This window comes from Trachinotus anak, unplaced genomic scaffold, assembly GCF_046630095.1.
Source record: "Trachinotus anak isolate AG129_WGS33_773 ecotype Australia unplaced genomic scaffold, CSIRO_AGI_Tana_v1 ptg000003l, whole genome shotgun sequence".
NCBI classification, from domain to species: Eukaryota; Metazoa; Chordata; class Actinopteri; order Carangiformes; family Carangidae; genus Trachinotus; species Trachinotus anak.
The window spans coordinates 20989400-21011054 of NW_027273854.1; the positions used below are offsets into that span (position 1 = coordinate 20989400).

The window sequence follows — 21655 nt, forward strand, 5'->3', positions numbered from 1 at the left end:
TTCAACCAAAATCCAAATTAACAGTAATGTTTTTAGTATTTTAAAAAGAGGCTTGCTTGCAGCCAACTTTTGGCTTGTTTTGATGACGTCAAATTAGCCTCTTCCGCTTTTGCTCGCGGCAGTAAACATGGCGAGCGGCTAGCGGAGACGTTGTGTGCATTCAATCCTGAAGACTGGGTTTCTACATCAGGGCTCAAGCAATACATTTTCTTTTACTTTAAGCACCCAGAGGTGCTTGTGTAGGGCGTTGCGCTCCACAGCTTTTATTTAAATAAACGGTAAGGTCACGTTTCTCCTTTGTGCCTTTATCGATGCTAACGCGGCCCTAGCTACAAGTGCATGCTAACCTTCCTCAGCTAGCTTGCCAGCCAAATACTCCATTACCAGCTAATATTTAGACATGTAACACAGGCAGTCATACTGGTTTTATAATGTTTGTAGTTGTAGTTTGAAACATAAAATATCCGCAACTATATCCAACAGCCGTAAGACCTCCTTCGCATGTTTAGTAGCCATGCGTTGACTCAACTTCATCTTAACTTGTTAGCCAGCAGTAGCTAACCGTTATACTAAAAAGGTGTGCAGTGTTGTTTGTAGATAAATTACTTTTATATTCCAGGTAGATATAGTTTTACCAACAACCCTACAAAAATGCTAAATCTCTACAACAAAAAATAACTAGTATCTGTAGCAGAGTTTACTAAACGGAATCGATCATCCTCTTAAAGAAGGGACATCTACCAGAGATATCCTTGAATTGTTTTTGAAATGCAAACGTAAAGTAATCGTGCATAACTTCTGAATGGACATGAATGGCTATTTTAAATCACGTGGGATTTTTAATACTTTGCAGGGTGAAGAAGACGCACCATCATGGGGCGACGTTCAACCTCCTCCACCAAGAGTGGGAAGTTTATGAACCCCACCGACCAGGCTAGTAAGTACCAACCATAACCTAGAGCTGGGTCCTCTGGCACTGACCTGTTCGGTAATACCCGAAGAATTACTATCCATTGTTGTACCATGTCAGAACGATAACTAGTGTGTACTTGTTCTCTACCTTCCTTACAGGAAAGGAAGCCAGGAAGAGGGAGTTAAAAAAGGTACTCATGGTCTTGAGACATATGATTCACTGTTTATGTAGTCTTTTATCTTCAGCACATACTATTGTGTTGTTAACATCTTGCTTCATCTGTCAATGCTCCCACTAGAACAAGAAGCAGAGAATGATGGTGAGAGCAGCCGTGCTGAAGATGAAGGACCCCAGACAGATCATCAGAGACATGGAGAAGCTAGATGAGATGGGTAAGAGGGCTGAATTTGTATGTTTCTGTTGTCCTGGCATTTGTGCATTTAAAAAATGATTTTTTACTTTTTGGACTGTATAAATTTATGTTATTCTTAGTTATCTTATTGTACAAATATAAGGAGAGTCTTACCTTTAAAGGAGGTTGCATATTTTTACATACTTTTGCACTATTTCAATAGTTGCTTATTTAAAGTTCATACTTTTCATGCCTCCACAACAGCAACAGCCAGCTCCGGAGGCATTATGTTCGTGTCTATGTCCCATTCTCCTGAACGCAACATCTCAGTAATGCCTTCAGGAGGTTTCCTCAAATTTGGCAAAAACATTAGATTTTTGTAGGCAAAGATTAAAGTTCAAGGTCACAGCGACCTCATGTTCTTGTGAATGTGATATATCAGGATCGCCCAAAGGAAATTTCATTACACCTGACACAAACCTTCTCTTGGACTCAAGGATGAACTGATTGGAATTTGATGGTCAAACATCAGAGAACAATGTCACTGTGACCTCACAAAACACATTTTTGGCCATACTCACGAACTTAACTTAAACTAATTATGACACAATTCATCACAAATGTCTAATAGGATAAAATAATTAAGTCATGACATTTTATATCCAAATGGTCAAAGGTCAACTTCACTGTGACATCATAATGTTCCGCCAAAACAGTTCTGGCTATTTTTCAATATTGGAACTCAGGAAGGGGAGATTGTGACCATATTTTCTGCAACTTGGCTGGTTGGCAGAGGCATACAACAGCAAGGTGGTAATTCTAGTTTGATGAATAATTTGCATCTGTTTCTAAGACATAATAAAGCTTTCCTGTAATACATTCAACAGAGTTCAACCCAGTTCAGCAGCCCCTTCTGAATGAGAAGGTGTTAAGGGACAAGAGGAAGAAGCTTCGTGAGACATTTGAACGCATTGTCCGTCTGTATGAGAGAGAGAATCCAGACACATACAAGGAGCTACGCAAATTGGAATTGGACTATGAGACCAAACGGGGGCAGCTGGCTCTCTATTTTGACTCAGTCAAGGTATGTCTGTGTGTGTGTATTTGATTGGATGTATCTGCATGTTTTTATTTATTTTTTATTATTCACTATACTTGTCTTAGCAAGTTTTTTGACCAGTGAAAACGGGGCTTTACATTGCTTTGCATTATGGTGACTCTCTGTTCACTATGTGTATCATGCCCTGTTTTTCAGAATGCGGAGTCAGTGGAGGTTGACAGTATCCCATTACCAGATATGCCTCACGCCCCCTCCAACATCCACATTCAGGACATCCCACTACCAGGGGCTCAGCCTCCATCCATACTGAAGAAGAACTCCACTTTTGGGTAGGCTTTGAGCTGTATATGTTTAAGGTTTCTGCAAGTAAGTTCAGTATATGATGCTGCTGTGTATTACTGTACCACCAAGGTAAGTCTCTTTTCCTGTATCTCTCAGTAAGGGACCTCTCTCCTCATCCTCTGGACCAGTGCTGGCAACAGTACCAGGTGTCCCACGTTTACCTCCAGGGAAGAAGCCCCCTGGCCCTCCACCTGGACCCCCACCTCCACAGGTCCTGGCACTGTATGGCATTCCTGCTCGACGAGCTTATGGCGCAGACTTAGGTAACACACAAACCATCCCCTCAGTGCCTTATTAATTATTTCTGATTGTGATTACTTTTTCTTCTGATAATAAAAATACTTTGCTTTCATAATTGTATTGCTGCTCACATTTCTTCCTGATGGTCTTCCCTCCTTTTTTCTGAACAGAGCCTTCCATTCCTGGTTTAGAAAAGGACTCTGCGATGGAGTTGGGTAGAGATCGCGATAGTGGCAGTGAGAGCGACAGGGATCGGGAGGATGTGGATGATGACGACAGCGACTCTGAAGAGGACAGTGAAGAAGAGAGAGATGAAGGTGGTGACGGTGACCAGAGGATGAGTGTGGACAGACAGGATGATGAGAGGGAAAGAGAGGAGGATAGAGACAGAAATGAAAGGCATGCTGGTGAGTCTCTCAGTGTATTTTTGTGTATTGCTGTTGGCACTGTGCAATGCATGAACGGCCTCAAAGCATTTTCTGAAAATGTATACTGATTAGAATTTGTGTTCTTACAATAACATATTCTTTTGATGAATATGTTTATGTCCAAATGCTTTAGGTCGCAGTGTACGTTTCGCAGATATGCCTCCAGAAGCACCCCGTGAAGGAAAGAGGAAGAAAAAGAGGCTGGTGAAGAAAACCAAGGCCATTACCCCTCTGCAGGCCATGATGTTAAGGATGGCAGGTATTACGGTATAATAATGTCACTGCTACATATTTACTAAGTTAGCACACTTGTTTTCCAATTCTGATGATGTGGCACTGTGTTGTTGCTTTTTCTTCAGGTCAGTCAGTTCCTGAAGAGGAGGAAGAGGAAGAGGTGGAGGAGGAATACACAGATGAATCAGACAGCTCAGACATTGAGGACAGGGGACCGTCAGGGGACAACCAGTCCCACCTCATGCCCAACCAGCGTCTACCCCCTCCTGCTGGGCCAGTGGGACAGCAAGGACCTCCACACATGCAAGGTCCACCCATGGCTGGTCCTCCACCACTGGGTCCACCCCCTGCTCCTCCGATGAGGCCTCCTGGTCCACCCTCTGGCCCACCTCCTGGCCCACCACCAGGTTAGATACAATATTTCCAACTCTTAATAGTACATTTTAACTCAGAAACAGATACTGGAATAAAATCCAGAACCTGTTGTTTTAAGGATGTGCCTGTTGTACTCATTATCCATGTATACACCATGCATCACTTATTTGACACATTCTGTTATCTTCAGGTGCTCCTCCATTCTTAAGACCTCCCGGTATGCCTGGAGGCATGAGGGGTCCTATGCCTCGTCTTCTGCCTCCTGGACCTCCACCAGGTCGACCCCCAGGCCCTCCACCAGGCCCGCCTCCTGGTCTGCCTCCAGGCCCCCCACCACGTGGACCCCCTCCCAGACTACCACCCCCAGCACCACCAGGTAGGCATGTGTGTATGAAAAACATGACATAATTATATGTCACACAACACATTTATGTATTTATTTTAAATGCCGTTGCTGCTCAGCTGCAGTGAACCCCAAACAAAATCAATAAAATTCAAGACTTAAGTACATAATTTTTTTCGTGTATGTGTATATATATGTGTGTGTGTTTTTGTGTGTGTGAGAGAGCATACTTTGTGTATTAACTGATGGAAAAACTTCAACCTTTCACTGACTCACATGAAAGAGAGAAAAGAGAGAAAGCTCAGTTGAGAGAATGCCACCTTGACAGTGATATGATGGTAAAGAAGAAGTCTCACTATATGAATTTAAGGAACACTTAGTTCATTTGTGGTTGTACAGTGGTTAGAGAGAGGAGCTTCTTCTGTCACAAACAGTCTTTGACAAGTGCTAACAGTAGCATGTAGAGCGCACACAAACCGACAACAGCCATCAAGTTACTGACAGAATTAACATTAATTAGTGACAGCTGATATGACGTACCACCAGCAACATTTGTTATTTTAACCACCAGAGGTGACGCCCCACGCCAGCAAAGATGAGTAACTATGGCTGAATGTTTTCTACACTGCTTTGCTAATGATTATTAGCGTTGGAGCTTAGTGACCCTGTGAATCTTTCCAACCTCAGTGTTTGTCTCAGTTAGTCACTGCTACATCCAGTGTATATTTCACTGTCAATTGCTGTATCGTTTTGCAGCAGTGGGCCGTCAATGCAAAATGTTCGTAGCACTAAGTAAGTGTTAACACTATCTCATCAAAATAAATCTATCTTATGTCTCCTTGCAGGTATCCCACCACCTCCCCCAAGAGCAGGGGGGCCTCCACGTCCACTTGCCCCACCACTCTCCCTCTTCCCGCCACCTCTCAACTCCAATGTTCTCAGTGCTCCTCCCAACATTGTCCAGCGGCAAAAAGGCTCAGGACCCAGCCAGGACAGTTCCCAGAGCAACTTGCCACCCCCTGCCATGCCCATGCGACCAGGTGTTATGCAGATGCCCCCTCCTCCAGGGACAGTTGCTGCTTCCACAGGCACCAATCCTGGCAGCAACGCCCCCGGCCACCACCACGCAGCCACCATCGAAAAACGAGCCAACATCACCTCTGTTGCAGCCGCAGGAGGCAGCATGGCAGCAGGTGCCGGTTCTGGTGGGGCCACCATCTCTGCGAAACCTCAGATTATCAATCCGAAGGCGGAGGTCACCCGCTTTGTGCCCACGGCACTGAGGGTGCGTAGGGACAAGAGTGGAGCAATGCCTGGGGCAGCAGCAGGGCCTCTGGAGAAAGCAGGGGGTGGTGTTGCAGGAAGGAGGGGAGATGAAGGCATTGGAGGTGGACAAGGCCAGAAACAACAGGCAACAGCTGCTCCAATGGGCTTGGTCAACCCAGCCCAGATGGGTGCTGTGTCCCAAACCAGCATGAAGACAAAGGACCAGGTGTATGAAGCCTTTATGCGGGAGATGGAGGGACTCCTCTGAAACCTGGGAAATTTTCAATTGGGCGCTCTGAACAACAGGAGTGTGTTAGTTTTGTGCATTTTCTTTGCAGAGTAATAGAGGTAGTTGTCTTCAAGGCATTCAGCTAGATCAGTTTGCAAACCAAGGAAGGCTGCTGCCCTCTCAGCGCTGGTCTCAGCAGGCTCATCTTCATTTTTTCTGGACTGTTATTTGTTGTATCTAGAGAGAATGTGAGTTTGGTTTATGTACTTAATCTGATTATGTTAGTAATTGGAAACATTAAGATTGGCTGCTATTCCATTAGGCAATTAATTAAAAACACTATGCTCTGTACTGAAAAAATGCCAGACTATCAAATGCTATGTTGTGTTTTTCTGTCCAGCCAACAATTTGTCATTTGGCATGACCAGAAAAGGCATTTTTGTATTATTGTCAACTGTCAACTGTTCATTTTATTAGTAGTCTCCTAAACATGTTGGCCATCAAAACAGATGGTGTGAAATATTTGTCAACCACTGACAAGATACATGTGTGAAACTGTTTGAACTGCAGCTAAATAAATACTTCAGAAACTGTTTTTACCAAATGTATAATTTTTTTAGTGTTGGATCTCTCTGTTAGAATTAACATTATGCCTATATAGAAACTCGTACTAAAAAACAACAGTTCCCATCATCCCTTGCACAAGTCCTTACCCTTTTCCGCATCTGCGCATTGTCGAGCTGACGACACGTTGGGGTGAAAACAGCATGGCGGACGACAGTAAGGAGAGCGTGAAGCCAAACACAGATGAAACACTCGGAGGTTCAAGTAGTGACGACGATAACAGTCATGTTCATAGCGGTGAAAGCGATGAGACAGTGAAGACCTTCAAGGATCTGGTAAGTTTGTCCCAGGTGGAGCGAAGAAGAGAAGGAATTTTAGCAACATATAAGCAGCAAGTTAGCAGTTTGAGTTAGCTACAGTACGCCAATATCATCTCCAATCGTTGTCATTTATCGTATGAAATATGCCTGGTATCTGAAAACGTGTTGTTAATAGGTAGCACAACACTGTCGGCATCTTACAATGGTCTCTATCCGGTTTCTTTGCCTCCGACAGGGTGTTACTGAGGTTCTCTGCGAGGCGTGTGATCAGCTGGGATGGAAGAGTCCAACAAAGATTCAGATAGAAGCTGTACCTGTGGCCCTGCAAGGTCAGAGACCACAGTTGCTCCTTTCTGCAGCCCCTCACCTGTGCTTCCCTTCAATACCATTCTACGTTTTCAACTCATTTACTGAAGTAAAAGCAGAAATACCACAGTGTATAGATACACCATAACATGTGCAAGTCTTGCATTGAAAATGTTGCTTTCAATTACAAATGTATTATCAGTATAATAATCTTAAAATATAAACATAAAGTTATCCGCCACAATCCCATATCATATATCACCTTACCATATGTGATATTATTGAATGATTATTGACGATGGTTTGACATTTAGTCAGCATTTTAATGTTGTAGCTGGCTGTAGTTGAGATGATTCAGGTCTATTGGGTCATATACTGTTGGGTAATTTTCTTTGCTTTGTCATTAATTTTGCCCTTTAACTATATTGTGTTTTATATGTTTTTTATATTTGGCAGGGTTCACTATTTTTTCCACACAGTTTTTGATAAGTAGAAGAAACTTGGCCAGTTAAGTACAAGTACTTCAAAACTGTATTGAAGTACTATAAATATACTTGCTCACTCTTCTTTGCTGCTAAATATACATGTCTGTGCATTTTAAACTGCAGGGAAGGATGTTATCGGCTTGGCAGAGACTGGCTCAGGAAAGACAGGTGCCTTTGCTCTGCCGATCCTCCAGTCACTGCTGGCCTCACCCCAGAGGCTCCATACCCTTGTCCTCACCCCCACCAGAGAATTGGCATTTCAGATCTCTGAGCAGTTTGAGGCCTTGGGCTCCAGCATTGGTGTTAAGTGTGGTATGTGTCTGTTAATTGAAGTTTAGCTTATCTTCAGCGATGCAGAGGACTTAATGTGATTCTGTACCTAAAAACAGTCTCATTTGTGTTGCAGCTGTCATAGTTGGTGGAATTGACATGATGTCCCAGTCCTTGGTGTTAGCAAAGAAACCACATATTGTTATTGGTAAGCCCCAAAGTGAAATAGTGATAAGTATATTTTACACAGATTTTCACACAGCAGCACATTAATTTATATTTTCGTTATATGTGTGCATATGTGCACAAAACACCCACTAAACTGGTACTGGTATTGTTCCTGCTTGTACAGAACTGATGTTGAGATCATAGTATTCATTATAAGTTTATCCCATTGATACATTTTCATAGATTTTTTCTTGATGTGTTCAACTGATGTACAATATTCAAGTTACCTACAATATAATTCCCTGTTTAATCACTCAAAGCAAGCAAGTTCATTTTACATTGACATGAACAAAGGTTGGTCATTACTGGAAAAAGTAATGATATAAAACAAAGAATTACTTATCCCTGTACCAGGAAAGTTAATAGCAAAGATTGGAAATTTCTGAACAATTTCTGATATTAGAAGAGTAATACCTCATTACACTTATTTATTACACTAACCCTCCACATGGCCTTTGAATCACCCCTAACTCAAATATCATCAATAAGCCGTACAAATGTGTTCACAGCCACACCTGGTCGGTTGATAGACCACTTGGAGAACACCAAAGGCTTCTCGCTACGAGCTCTGAAGTTCCTGGTCATGGATGAAGCGGACAGAATCCTCAACATGGACTTTGAGACTGAGGTGGGTCGTCAGAGCAACAACAAACAACAAAGTTTGCTTTCATTCAGTACAACAGTCTCTCCCTATTTAAGATAGGGAAACAGAATTGCTTGTATGGAAATATCTCTCCTGTAATGTACTTGGACTACTGAAAGAAAAATAATATAATGTCTTTGAGGCTTTGAGGCTTTTTTTCTATAAGTATGCTTTCTTGTTTTTTTTTCCAGGTGGATAAAATCTTAAAGGTGATACCTAGAGAGAGACGAACTTTCTTGTTCTCTGCCACCATGACCAAAAAGGTAGACAGACACTTCATTTCTGCAAAGGCTTTGCAGTCCTGCCTTGTTCTGTGTTGCCGGTTTCTAGTCCTGCAGAGTAACCAAACTAATAAGCTGGCTTTAGAGCATTATATCACTTGTCGGGCCTGCATGGTGGGCCCTTGCACTGAGTTTCCTTAATTGGTTAACAGGTCCAGAAACTTCAGAGAGCAGCTCTGAAAGATCCTGTGAAGTGTGCAGTTTCCACCAAATACTCTACGGTTGACAAACTGCAGCAATACTACATCTTCATCCCATCCAAGTACAAGGTGGGGCTCACAGAGACGCACATTCCCTTTCATGTTGTTGTGTCTGAGACCATATGCTGCAAGCTGTCCATCCCCTGTCTGCCATAATATAAGAATGAACTTCTGCTGGTTTGTATTGTATTGGATTTCATAACACCTTTTTGTGCTTGTTTGTTTTGCGGCAGGACTGTTACCTGGTGTCCATCCTTAACGAGTTGGCTGGTAACTCGTTCATTATTTTCTGTAGCACATGTAACAATGCCCAGCGGGTGGCGCTGTTGTTAAGGAACCTTGGCATCACTGCTATCCCTCTTCATGGCCAGATGAGTCAGGTAGAGCTTCATAGACAGAGACACACACACACACTCCCTAGAATCCAGTTGGCTTTAAAAGCTGTAAACATTTGTGTAATGATTTGATGACAGAAGTATAGTGTTGCACAAGCATCTATTTGCATGCTGTGTCTCTCTCTGTTCACACATTTTTGGTAAATCTGATAAAAAATGTTGCTGATGCTGAGACGTCTCTGTTGACAACACCATCCTTTACAAGGCCTGTCATTACAGTGTAGTAACCAACACTGTTGCAGAGCTGTCCACTGCACTCCATGCAGCTTATAGCAACAACCATAAAAACATATTTAAGTGAGTTTTGCGTGCCAAAAAATGTAGAATATAATTTTATGTTCTTTGTGTGCATTTATAAACATGAACAGATTATTGTCAATGCCAGTCATTGCCAATGACATATCATTTGTCGTTGTTTACTTTGGACTACATTTCTCATTTTGTCACAATAGAGATCTTAAAATCTTTGGTCGAACATTTTCACTGCTGCCTTACTGAAAAGGATAAACATCAGCATTTTGCTCGTTTACCTTTTACCTTTTTCAGCCAGCAGTGTGTGAATGTCAATTAGCTTTGGCTCCATTTGGTCTGGAAGAACAGCGCGCTCTTCTAGTTTTGTGTCATAAATGAATCTGTTCACAGTTCATCATAATGCAGTTATACACTGTACATACATAGGCTTTAATAACAATAGTGATAAAAGCTTCTCTGCAGAGGTTGCTGTCTATTTAATGCTGTATTCACCCTCTGGATCTTAACTCTTCTGTTGGTCAGAATAAACGTCTAGGAGCACTAAACAAGTTCAAGTCCAAGTCTCGATCAGTGCTGCTGGCGACCGATGTGGCATCCAGAGGGCTGGATATTCCTCATGTTGACTGCGTCATAAACTACGACATCCCCACTCACTCAAAGGTACCATGGTGCTGACAGTCATGTTGCTGGTTTATTTGGTGATTTCATTTTTCACTGATTTGACGTGAATGGATCTGTGGATCTGTTTGTCCCTTGCAGGACTACATCCATAGAGTCGGCCGAACAGCCAGAGCAGGCCGGTCTGGGAAATCCATCACTTTTGTCACTCAGTAAGAGCTGCCTGTTTATTTTTACCGATTACTTAAGGATGCCTGGATATGATTTTTTTCCCTTATTAAATTGCTGTTACATTTAAATCGATTAATGATAAACAGGTGTACTTGTCTTATTTTTCGAAAGTGTTACTCCTTATGCCTTAATTACATAAATGAAAATGAGCTGACTGCAGTAAACTGACACATCCCTTTATCTTAGGTATGATGTGGAGCTTTTCCAGCGAATCGAAAGCCTGATTGGGAAAAAACTTCCTGCCTTCCCTACCCAGGAAGAGGAAGTGATGATGCTGGTGGAGAGGGTGAGCGAGGCGCAGAGATTTGCCAGGCTGGTAAGTCATCTTTGCAATATGATCACGATTCTGAATGTTTTGTTTGGTTTTCAAAACACTATCTCAGACAGGAAAACCTGTTGTTGTGTCAAAAGTAGCTGAGAAAACAATGTTGTATTAACCCTCTTGACGTAACCAAACTCACCAATTAATACTAAATGGTTAAAGTAGTTAGCTAAAAGTAATAAGTTGAACTAGTTTGGTAACGGTAACACTTCAAATAGTTAGGTAGAAGTAACAGTTGCAATAGGTAGCTAAAAGTAATAAACAGTTTAAGTAGTTGGCTAAAAGTAACAGCTGAACTAGCTAACAAAAAGTAATATATAAATGGTCATGAATAAATGGTTAAAATAATTTGCTAAAAGTCATGGATAAACAGGTCAAATGACCAGCTAAATTTAATAGTTAAAATAGTTCTTTAAAAGTCACGAAAAACTGGTTGAACTGGTTGAAATAGTTTAAAGTAATAGATAAATGGTTAAAGCATCTTTCTGTGCCACTACTAATACGAATGTACACTTGACCAAACCAACCAAAATATTGACAGTTCAGTTGTTTAAACAATGTAACAATATCCACTTTTACAATGTGAGTCGTGTTAAATAACATCCAGTCAGTTCAAAAGCACACATTTGGAACATGACTGATAGTGGTGCTGAAAGTGGTACTTGAGCTCATCTGACAGGGCTGTGGGGGAACATCTGAAAAGAAGAGTTGGAAATCTCTGTTTTAAAGAAATATGTATATTGAAGCTCTCTCGGCCCAATAAACATTGAGTTGAGAAAAACATTTGTCTTCCTCAGGAAATGAAGGAACAAGGTGAGAAAAGGAAAAGGCCAAAAGGAGGAGATGGAGATGAAGATGACACGGAACAAGCAAGCGGCGTGAGGAAGAAAGTGAGAGGAGGAGGAGGAGGACGAGGAGGAGGAGGGAAAAAGAATAGGGGTGGAGGAGCCTGGAGGGGAGGGCGCTGAGGCCTCCAACATTGACAGACTGTACATAACCACAACATACAATGCCTTTCCTGTTTTTTTGTGTAAAACCTGATTATGATAACAGCATGTTTTCCAGCATTTAGTATGAAAGCAGACTACTATTTGATTACAGAGAACATGGTTTTCCTTGCCCCTCAGTATTTTTTCCATTTGTAATAAAATGCCACTGTAAAACCAAAAGCTTGTATTTGTGGGAGTGATGTATTATTGCGTGAGTTATGTTGAGCATAAAATGTTGCTGTTGAGGCTTTCAGACACAAGAGGGGGGTGTTTCAATTTACAGCAGGGGAGTGGGAATGATGACTTAATAGGTTACATTTGAATGGGAAGGAGCAATATATAACCTGTCTTTCCTTTTTTTTTTCTTTTTTTAGTTCTCAGAGAATATTTTGTTTGAAATGAAGTACAGAAATCAGAAGTACAAATGTTTAGCAGTGATAATTCAACTTATTTTGGTAGTTACTTGTAATGTGGGTACGCAACTGTTGCAATAGCTATTGTTTTTTTCATGCATGTCATTGGTTTGCAGCAAATTGGGGGTTGGTTTCTTCCAGCCAATGATGGTGAGGAGCAAAGAAAGGCTGCCAAGTGAGAGACCAATTGTGTCCATCCTTTATTTAGTAGGTGTGTGCAATGCATAGATATTTGGGGGATAGATTTTTAAAAAGCATCCACAGCTGCAGAATGTCCTGACAAAATGCATACTAATGTGTTCACTCATAAGTCAGGGGAGACTGACGGGCATCACCAGACACAACCCACATTTCTCCGCAGGTGAATCATCTCAGAGAATATCACCGTGTGGTGTATTGATCTGCGCGGTCACTTTCTATGTGAGTACGGTCCACCACCGTAGGCGGGAGCAGCAGCAGCGGTCAAGTCTGCTCGGTTTAGGAGGGGCCCCAGTGTAGAGGCAGCACTGTGCCTGTGGTGCATACCGAAGCCCAAATACATGCCTGCATTTCAATTGTGTGTAGCAGCTAGTTGCATACAGGGTCGCACCGGGGGGAGATCGGACGGCTTGGTGAACGGGATCTGACTGCTGCTTCACTGACTGCACCGGGTAAGTTTATTGTTATTATTGGGGTGAGCGGGTCAGCCTCCTGGATGGGGATGGAGATGAGGGTCGCTTTCGAAACTTACTCAGGCTATAGTCGTTGTTTATGTAGTGAGTTAAGAACCCACCTTTGAATGTCATATAGCCTGCATTTCACCTTGGTGGCGGCTTTTTCAGGTTAAACGTTAATGAGGTAACACTTGAAACTCACAATAGGCAGCAGTGTGAGTGCTATCTGTATGTGTTAAGCTAGCTTTATGCGTACATTTGTCTTTGGGCCAAATTAACGCTTACGGTAATTGTTTTTTTTTGTTTTTTTTTTACCTTAATTGTCGATTTGATTGTGATGACTGGACTTTCAGCTTTCTTACAATGTTATTTCATGTTACCATATCATGGTATTTTCCCCGTACCGAATTTTAATGAGCTAATTCTGTTGCGCAGGTTTATTACCGCAGATATCAGCCTTATATTTGTAAACAGGACTTCAGCGTTAAGTTTCCCTGCTGGTTTCTGTTCATTCTGTGCTTCTTGGGGACTCGCCAGTGCACAGTCATCGTATCTGCTGTATAAGCTTCATCTATAAAGACAAGTGCAGTCTGTAGTCCCCGGAATATGTGTTACAGTGGACTATTTTCTGTACTGTAAGGTTTCTAGAAGAAAACGAGGGACGGTGTGGTATGAGCCCTTCGCGACGCCGCTCAGTTGTAACCTACGCACTATGCGCATTATTATTTTGCAGAGCCATTCAGGGAGAAGTCATGCAGACTGAAAGACTTACTCTTTAAAATGTGATCACACTTTTAACTTACGTTCCCGTTCAGCACCAGTTATCTCCTGGACTGGTGACACACGGTACACCTGTACATCAGTCTGTTATTCCTGACATGAGTCAAGCACATGTGTTCATTCATGCTTTCTGTTTATAATGAGATTTGTCATACAGTTATTAAAACTGTGTTATAGCTACATTAGAATGAGTGTACAAAATATGAGGGTCACTCCAATTATGATAAATAATAAAGGTAAAACCATTATCCCTTATTGAGTCTGTACTGATCACAGGTGATACATGGTAGGCTATTGGATAGTTTATATAACATGTGAGGTAAGTGTTCTGTGTGTGATATTGTGGAGCCTATATGTAATCACCAAGATACCAATTCCTGCACCCCTGTCTGTTCTAGGTGGCCACGTTGCTCTGGTAAACCCCAGGAAAGATGTCTCATCGGAGTGGGCAAGAGGACCCAGAGCGCTACCTGTTTGTAGACCGGGCTGTGGTTTACAACCCAGCCACACAGGCTGACTGGACAGCCAAAAAGCTGGTGTGGGTCCCCTCAGAGCGCCATGGCTTTGAGGCAGCAAGTATCCGAGAGGAGCGTGGTGAGGAGGTGCTGGTGGAGCTGGCCGAGAACGGCAAGAAGGTGGTGATCAACAAGGATGACATCCAGAAGATGAACCCACCCAAGTTTAGCAAGGTGGAAGACATGGCCGAGCTCACCTGCCTGAACGAGGCGTCTGTGCTGCACAACCTGAAGGACCGCTACTACTCTGGACTCATATATGTGAGTGACTTAGACTTGGACCCCTCAGAGACTGTGTTTTTGTAACAGTTTATACTTTCCACACTAGGCAATGATTAACCTTAAAACTCACAAATCCCCTGGGTCTCACAGCTGTAGATTGAATTTCACCCCTGGCTGATATAATTGCAAAATGAATGGTAGGTTTTTTGCTTGTATACATGCTAGTCTTAACCTTTAGCTGTCTGTCTTTTGCACTCTTATCTAAAAGTGAGGTCTGATAGTTATCATTAAGGGCACTGAACATTTTGCTCTTCTGTGTGAATCCTGACCACACACACACACACACACACGAACGAATATATATTTACACACAACATGAGTGACGGATGTCTCTGGTGTTTTAAGCATTGCCAGACCCCCCCCCCACTGGATCACCCCTCACAAGTGCCTCTGTGTTACAAAATGTTACCTACCCCCATGGCTTCTGTCTCACCTCAGTTAAAGGCAGCCCTCTTCCATAAACACTGCTGGTTTCAGTTTGTTTGTCCTGCTCTGTGCTCCTACTGGTGGGCCTGGTTTGATCACAGAGATGGCTTGACCTTTCTCTCTCTCTTCTGTGGCAGTCCCACTGTGTAAAACTCAACACATTAGGCCCAAAATGTGTAACAGTCACCTTGTCTTTTAGCCTTGAATGCTTGATCCCATGTACACACTAAATAAGGTCAATATAAAGATGCTATTTGGACACCAAATACTTGCAATTAATTAATGCAATTAATGGAAGCATTACTGTTTTTCAGTAGCTATAACAGATCCTAAGACAGACACATATCAGCTCAGTTTTCCCCATCCAAATGGCAGTACAGTCTTTTTAATTGTACTCAATTTGTAGAATAGTTTGGAAATGCTCTGTTATCTGTGGTGAAATATTAATCCAAAATACACACTTTTTTTTGGGGGGGGGGGCTTTTTGCCTTTATTATAGTGCCGTGGAGACTGACAGGAAAGGGAGTAGAGAGAGGGGAATGACATGCAGGAAAGAGTCGGTTGGGAGTCAAACCGGCAACTGCCTGCTAAGAGCGTCTTGCGCTCATATGGTACGCGCTGTAACCACTCGACTACCGGGCCGCCTGAAATGCACACATTTAAATATATCTGTTCTTGTCTATTCTCTAAAGTATATGTCACACATCTGAGTTTATCACAGCCAAAGTCTGTAGTGGTCTGTATCACTGCAAAGCCACTGTCCCCATAATCCTATCTCACTAGAGATGGAGCTGTTCTGTGATGTTCTAGTTGTGATCTTGACCCATTTAGTGACATGTTTTCCCGGAATAGAATATGGGTTGGTTATCACTTGAGAGACTCTGGTTCAGGGACTGCAGAATTGGTGCACTTATTTACCCACCTCACAAAACATGATAAAACATCACTATTGACTCTTGGATGAATTATATTAATACAGGTCTTTGAAGTCAGCAGTGTGTGTTTCGGTTTAGTCATATATTAGAGCAAGAACTGAATGCTTTAGTGAAGGGATATAACTTATCAGAAATCTCCCATATGCCTTGAATTGATATTTCAGTCCACCAAATCCCTCCTAAGTTCTTCTTCATTTTCTCTCTCATACCATAGTGTCATGGTTTCTACTTTTTTCTGGCTCAGAATTGGCTTTGGAGCTTGTTAATTTGCCCCTTGGCTAAGAGAAATTGAAAACATGTGTCCAACTGTGTTGATTTTCTGTCAGGAAGAGAATTTTCCTGTTCTGCTTGCTCTTAGAAGAAGAAATCCCCTATGCTCTAAACTTTTTACAATGTGTTTGACTTACCCCCCAGAGCTCAGCTACATCTACTGCAGACATATTATAATGCCCCCCCCCCCAGGCTGTTTTCTGAGTTGAGGTGGTTGGGAAGACATCCATATCTGAATCATTGTGTTGAGCATCATAGGTCTGCCAGTCGGCTGAACGTTGAGGCCAGTCTACACCAATGTTTTTTTTATTGACCTTTACCTGCATGCATACTTTTTGTAGTTTACAGCGCACGTCACTTTATATTTAAAAAAGAGATACAGTGTATGATCATGGAATATACTGTAATAATAGTTGTCACTTGCATATTTTGCTTGAGATCAAGCCTTGACAGTGTAATGTAAAGTAAAGTGTTTGTGGAGAAGCTTGGCCTTCACATTGAATTTTCAAAGTTAGATTCAGCACCTATAAAACTACATGAGTCAGTGGTACTGTTCGGCTGCCCTGTTAACACCACTTCCCAACACACACCCAGCAGCTTTCCAGTAATATTGTCAGACATGTGATCATGATCAGGGTCTCACTTTTATTTATGCTGTGGATCACAATCACACACCTTAACTGGCCAGCACTTGAAATCTTAAGGCTATCACTGCATTTTTAGCCCACTGGTCTATGTGTGATTGGTTTATCCTGTGCTGGCTCTTTCTGTGGCCCTTTGCCCACCTGATGGCTCCATCTGTGTGAAGTCAGTCAGTCTGTTGGGCCAATTCATTTATTGTAGCAGCTTTCTGTCTGTGAGGTTGTGAGTCACAGGCTAACCACAGTGCTACACACTAGGCTGCGCCACTCTAGCGGGGCTACAAGCGGGCCTTTGTGTCGTTAGATAAGCCTCAGCTGTCAGAAAGCCTCAGCATTCTTCCATGGCAAAAAGATTGTCAGTCTGTCTGTCTCCCGCCGCCCACTTCAGCTCTGCTGCTGCTCAGTGTCCGTCATATCTTCACCAACTCTGTTCCCTTTCCCACACTCCCTCTTCTCTGGCTCACTGGTCTCAAGCAGTAATGACATGGAATTTATTTCTTTCTTTCTTCCTTGCATCTTCACCTGTTCATATTTCTCAAATCCTCGCGATTTGTGGAATTTTGAATATCTCTTAATTCAAATGCTAGATATATGACAGACAAAATGTGTCCTGTTTTCTAATGCTGGATCTGCTGCAGTGCAACAGGTAAAACAGTGTAGAAAAACAAATGAAAACAAAAAGGCACAGTCATGCTCATCCTCATATCCCTGTAGAGAGAGAGAGAGAGAGAGTTTTAACATTTGAGTTAAAGTCACACGCAGTCTCTCTTTTTGCAAGGCATCTACAGGGTCCTGATGTAACCTTTGATATTCTGTTTGCTTTTCATGTCACCGTGATTTTGACAAAACAGGAGCATGATTATTCACTGCATCATTATTGGACTGCAGTATGAATTTTAAGCCAAAGGCCACCCTGCTCTAAAATTCACTGAGCAAAAATTTCCAACTTATTAAAGCTGGAGAGAAGCAGAAAGTGTCCTGCTGCTGCCTGTGTGATTTGATACCATGCACCTCAGTGTATTGATCAAATTTCAACAGCCTAGTCTGAAGTATTTGTTAGCCTTGTTATGAAATCACTAGACTGGGGCCCTGTCATGGGAGTGGTCAAGGTCTCCTATTCTCCTCACGGATCAATGGCACTGAGGCTGCCTCTGCACCCAGACTGTCCTCTCCAACCTCTCCAGTGGAGAACAGCCTATCCACAAAGGCACACTGCCTGACTGGTCAGGGATGGCAGATGGGGTCGGCTGTTGTGTCTGCTGTCGCCTGTGTGTTGTTCAGCTGTTACTAGGCCGCGGCATCCTCTCCCCTGGATCTGATTTCACAGTGGAAATATCACCTTCTCTTTCCTTGACGAGGCCAGGCATGGCGGTTTGGCAGGTGGTGTTGAGTTAGTCGTATGCTCTGCTAACAGTGGCAACATGTTCTTTATATGGCACTGATCCTGTAGGATATTTCACGAGAAAACTCCTGGATAGGAAGCAGTAGCAGCACAGCAACAAGCAATGCAGAAAGCACTCCTTGTTTCTTTTTGATTTTGAGGAATTTTACTTATTTCGTCACAGTTTGGGGGAACCCTAACTCTAATACAGGACCTCCTAAATAAAACTGTCAAATTCAAGCACTGATGTTTTTTTAGAAATCATTTTATGTTTTATAAGCAATAACAAGAAATAAAACCTAGAAATTATGCACAATTTCAACTCAACAACAACTGTTCAAGAAGCGACTACCTATTAAGTTTTCTGTGCATTTGCATATAGAGACATGATGGAGGATGCTACAGTGCCCTCTTGAAGCCTTCAGTTTCCTGAAGCAGTCCACATTGAACTTACAGCCCATGTACATGTACCTCTCTGCAGCCTTGCCAGCTGTTTCAGGGCTGCATGTCGCAGAAGTGAAAAGAACAGAACAGTCCCTCCTATTTATAGCTGCTCCAGCTTTCAGATAAGGGGAATTAATTTTTCATTAGCCTCGAAAAGGAGAGTGGGTAGTTAGAATTTCAGCAGGCCTTCTCTCTCTCTCTGAGCTCTCCTCCCCTCAGGTTGGGAGCAATTTACAGGAAGGCTGAGAACACCGTTCAGGGTTTGTTACATCTCTGCTTCTCGACTGGATTGGACCTTGGGGAGCTCTGTCAGCTGGATCATTTCTCCACTCTTCATTTCTGTCTGCCTCTCTCTCCTTACCCACCTTTTTTCCTGCCCCTTTCTCATTTTGTTTCCTGTATCAGCAGTACAGAGCATCAGTTGCTCAGTGCTGACTGAGGGCCCTAACTGAGCTCTTATGTAACAGCTACAGTATGCTGTCTGCTCTCTGCGGTCCCCTTATTAACCTATGGCTGCTGAGTCACTCATGGCACGGTTTCTCACTCAGCCTTAAACGTAGTTGTAAATATAAAGCAGATATCTTGATGCTTTGATATCATATCATCACAGTTTTTCTAAATATCACATCTTATTTTGTTGTGAGGCAACATTTTATTATGGTATGTAACAGAAGGGGGGCAACAGAATAAACAGCTCTTGAAACAATTAAAGCTCATTAAAACAGAGGCTCAGTCGTTTATTAGTCTGTAGAGAACATGTGTTTTTTTTTTTTATTAACTTCTGGGGCCTTGCTGGCAGTCAAAGGAGAAGCCTACTCCTGAAAAGAATTTCAGCGTTATCACAAAACTTTTCACAAGTCATGGTTCTAAGTTTGTTGTTCTGTTTTACAGGAGTTCTCTTCTACTCTGTGTGTTCTTTGTTAAATAAAATGTCACTGTAGAGTGTATGTATGGTCTCAGAAGGACACAGCACAAACAAACATGTCTCTGACCTTGAAGCCAGCAGGGAGCCAGCTGCCTCTGATTCCCGGTTCCTCCAGTCAGATAGGTCTGACTTCTGTATAACATCCATCGAACATGTGTCTGTAGGTGATATGTTCTCATTCGTGGTTGAGTCTATGTGTCATTATTTGTGTGATTGTATGAATTATATATTGTGTTAAATAACAAATGTTTTACTAATTGACAAACTGATTTCCAGTTTTAGCATAATGGTACTTGTTATTAATCTGTTTCCAGAGATGAACAGAGTACTCGACCCCAGTACTTGAGTAAGAGTACAAATACTACCGGTCAAAATTTACTCCGTTACAAGTAAAAGTAGCTCAGTCTAAATGTTACTCAAGTAAGAGTAAAAAAGTACTTGCTTTTAAAGGTACTTAAGTATCCAAAAGTACATGCTTTTAAATTTACTTTAAGTAAAAGTAAGAGTAAGAGTAAGAGTAAACTTCTTATTTTTCACATCAATGAATTACTATAATTTTTTCTAAATGAATTTAAGGACCTTTTAACTCTTGTTTCTGAGAATTAACTCTTTGAAACCACCTGCACTGATGTGCTTGCTTTTAGAACCACAATGTTATATAAAGCCTGCAGAAACACCTCTAAGAACAAATACAATGAATGGGATCATAAGAGGACAGCAGATGTTGCAGATGCAGTGTTTATTAACAATCATTAAAACTGTAACCAAATGAACCTGCACCGTCCAACTAACTCTCTATCATTTAGCTAAGTTGGGAACTGGAACCCCCTCAAAGACCAATGTTGTCCCCAGAGCACTGGTTGAGAACCACTGCTTTACAAAAAACTACATCTCTGCTTTCAATAACTCAATGTTGAAGTCACTTGACTTTACAGGAAGGACATGTGCCAGTACAATATAGGAGCACAACAAACTCTGTCTCCCCATGTCTGTCTTGTCTGTCTCCGTGCCTGTCTCCCAATGTCCGTCACCCCATGTCTGTCTTGTCTCCCCATGTCTGTCTTGTCTGTCTCCGTGCCTGTCTCCCAATGTCTGTCTCCCCATGTCTGTCTTGTCTTGTCTCTTGTCTCTATTATCCGCTTTTACGTAGATCCCAGTGGAGAGCGTGCACTGTGATAGGTTTCATTCTTTGACAAACACAGCTTGTGTCCAATAGTATTTTAGAATTAAAAAAAAAATTTCCAAAAAGAGCAGACCTGAAAGTAACGAGTACTTTTCAGCCTTCCTAGAAATTTACTCGAGTAAAAGTAAAAATATTTGTCTTGGAAATGTATTCAAGTAAGAGTAATAAGTACCAAAGAAATCTAATACTCAAGTAAAGTACAAATCCTCTGGATATGTACTTAAGTACAGTACTCAAGTAAATTTACTCCGTTACTGTCCACCACTGTCTGTTTCACTCCTCTTAAAGATGTCCATATATTACATATGCATGTAACTGTAGTTAATGTTTAACAGGTATGTACTGTATGCTAGTGAGGTAGATGGGATGGGCATTTGTGTAGGCCTCTAAGCTTAGCCTAATATGCCAGTGATAAAAGTCATACAACTGGTGAGCACCTCTTTCTCTCTGTCATCTATAGGGGGAATGCAAAGCCCCTATAGCATCTGCTGAATAAGAGAGACCATTGCCCCACCAGAGCCTCTCACTCATTCCTTGCTGCCTGGCATAGCTGAGAAGCGTTCATACCACACACATTCTCTGGGGAATCTTCAGGCTAATTACAAAGCCAAATGCAACACCACAAGTCAGAAAGTAGGCTAAATGTTTGCAGCAGAAGCCATTTGCTGCAACATGAGTGTACAATATCCATACACTGTTTGTTCACATTTTATAGCTGTGCTGTTATAAAGTTTCTCACTAGGACTTTAGGGGCCTTTTATTTTTGGACAAGAGACAAGAGTCTGCACAGTGTTTCGTTTAGTCACCATTCCCTCAGTTATGTCTGACTCTATCAGTCTGCCTTGTGTCTGTCACCGCTCTGATGATGTAAGCTCCTAAAAAATGGTTAGTGATAAATCTTGCTGCACTGATACAATGCAG

At 42.1% G+C, this 21655-nt stretch overlaps 3 protein-coding genes across 5 annotated transcripts in view; all 3 read left to right on the top strand.

The window, feature by feature from the left end:
• The first annotated feature begins 117 nt into the window (after positions 1-117).
• wbp11 (WW domain binding protein 11) lies at positions 118-6375 on the top strand. Its single transcript, XM_071474458.1, has 12 exons — positions 118-278; positions 854-937; positions 1072-1103; positions 1212-1305; positions 2153-2349; positions 2521-2654; positions 2764-2930; positions 3078-3314; positions 3469-3594; positions 3695-3976; positions 4135-4320; positions 5133-6375. Exons 2-12 carry the CDS (start codon positions 874-876, stop codon positions 5819-5821), a joined length of 2208 nt encoding a protein of 735 aa, XP_071330559.1. The 5' UTR covers positions 118-278; positions 854-873; the 3' UTR covers positions 5822-6375.
• A 138-nt stretch (positions 6376-6513) lies between these two features.
• ddx47 (DEAD (Asp-Glu-Ala-Asp) box polypeptide 47) lies at positions 6514-12066 on the top strand. The gene is made up of 12 exons (XM_071474462.1): positions 6514-6681; positions 6902-6995; positions 7581-7769; positions 7864-7935; positions 8465-8583; positions 8790-8861; positions 9032-9148; positions 9313-9459; positions 10249-10386; positions 10486-10556; positions 10762-10891; positions 11695-12066. The coding sequence occupies exons 1-12, from the start codon at positions 6550-6552 to the stop codon at positions 11863-11865; spliced, it is 1452 nt and encodes a 483-aa protein (XP_071330563.1). The 5' UTR covers positions 6514-6549; the 3' UTR covers positions 11866-12066.
• A 457-nt stretch (positions 12067-12523) lies between these two features.
• The window catches only part of LOC139618494 (myosin-10), a 58743-nt gene continuing 49611 nt past the window's right edge, over positions 12524-21655 (top strand). The window contains exons 1-2 of one of the 3 annotated variants that reach the window (XM_071474454.1): positions 12524-12949; positions 14131-14508. In XM_071474454.1, coding sequence (XP_071330555.1) covers positions 14164-14508 — 345 coding nt within the window. In that variant the 5' untranslated portion in view covers positions 12524-12949; positions 14131-14163. Of the gene's footprint in view, positions 12950-13023; positions 13137-14130; positions 14509-21655 lie in introns of those variants that run through there. The other 2 variants (XM_071474456.1, XM_071474455.1) reach the window with 2 other exon arrangements.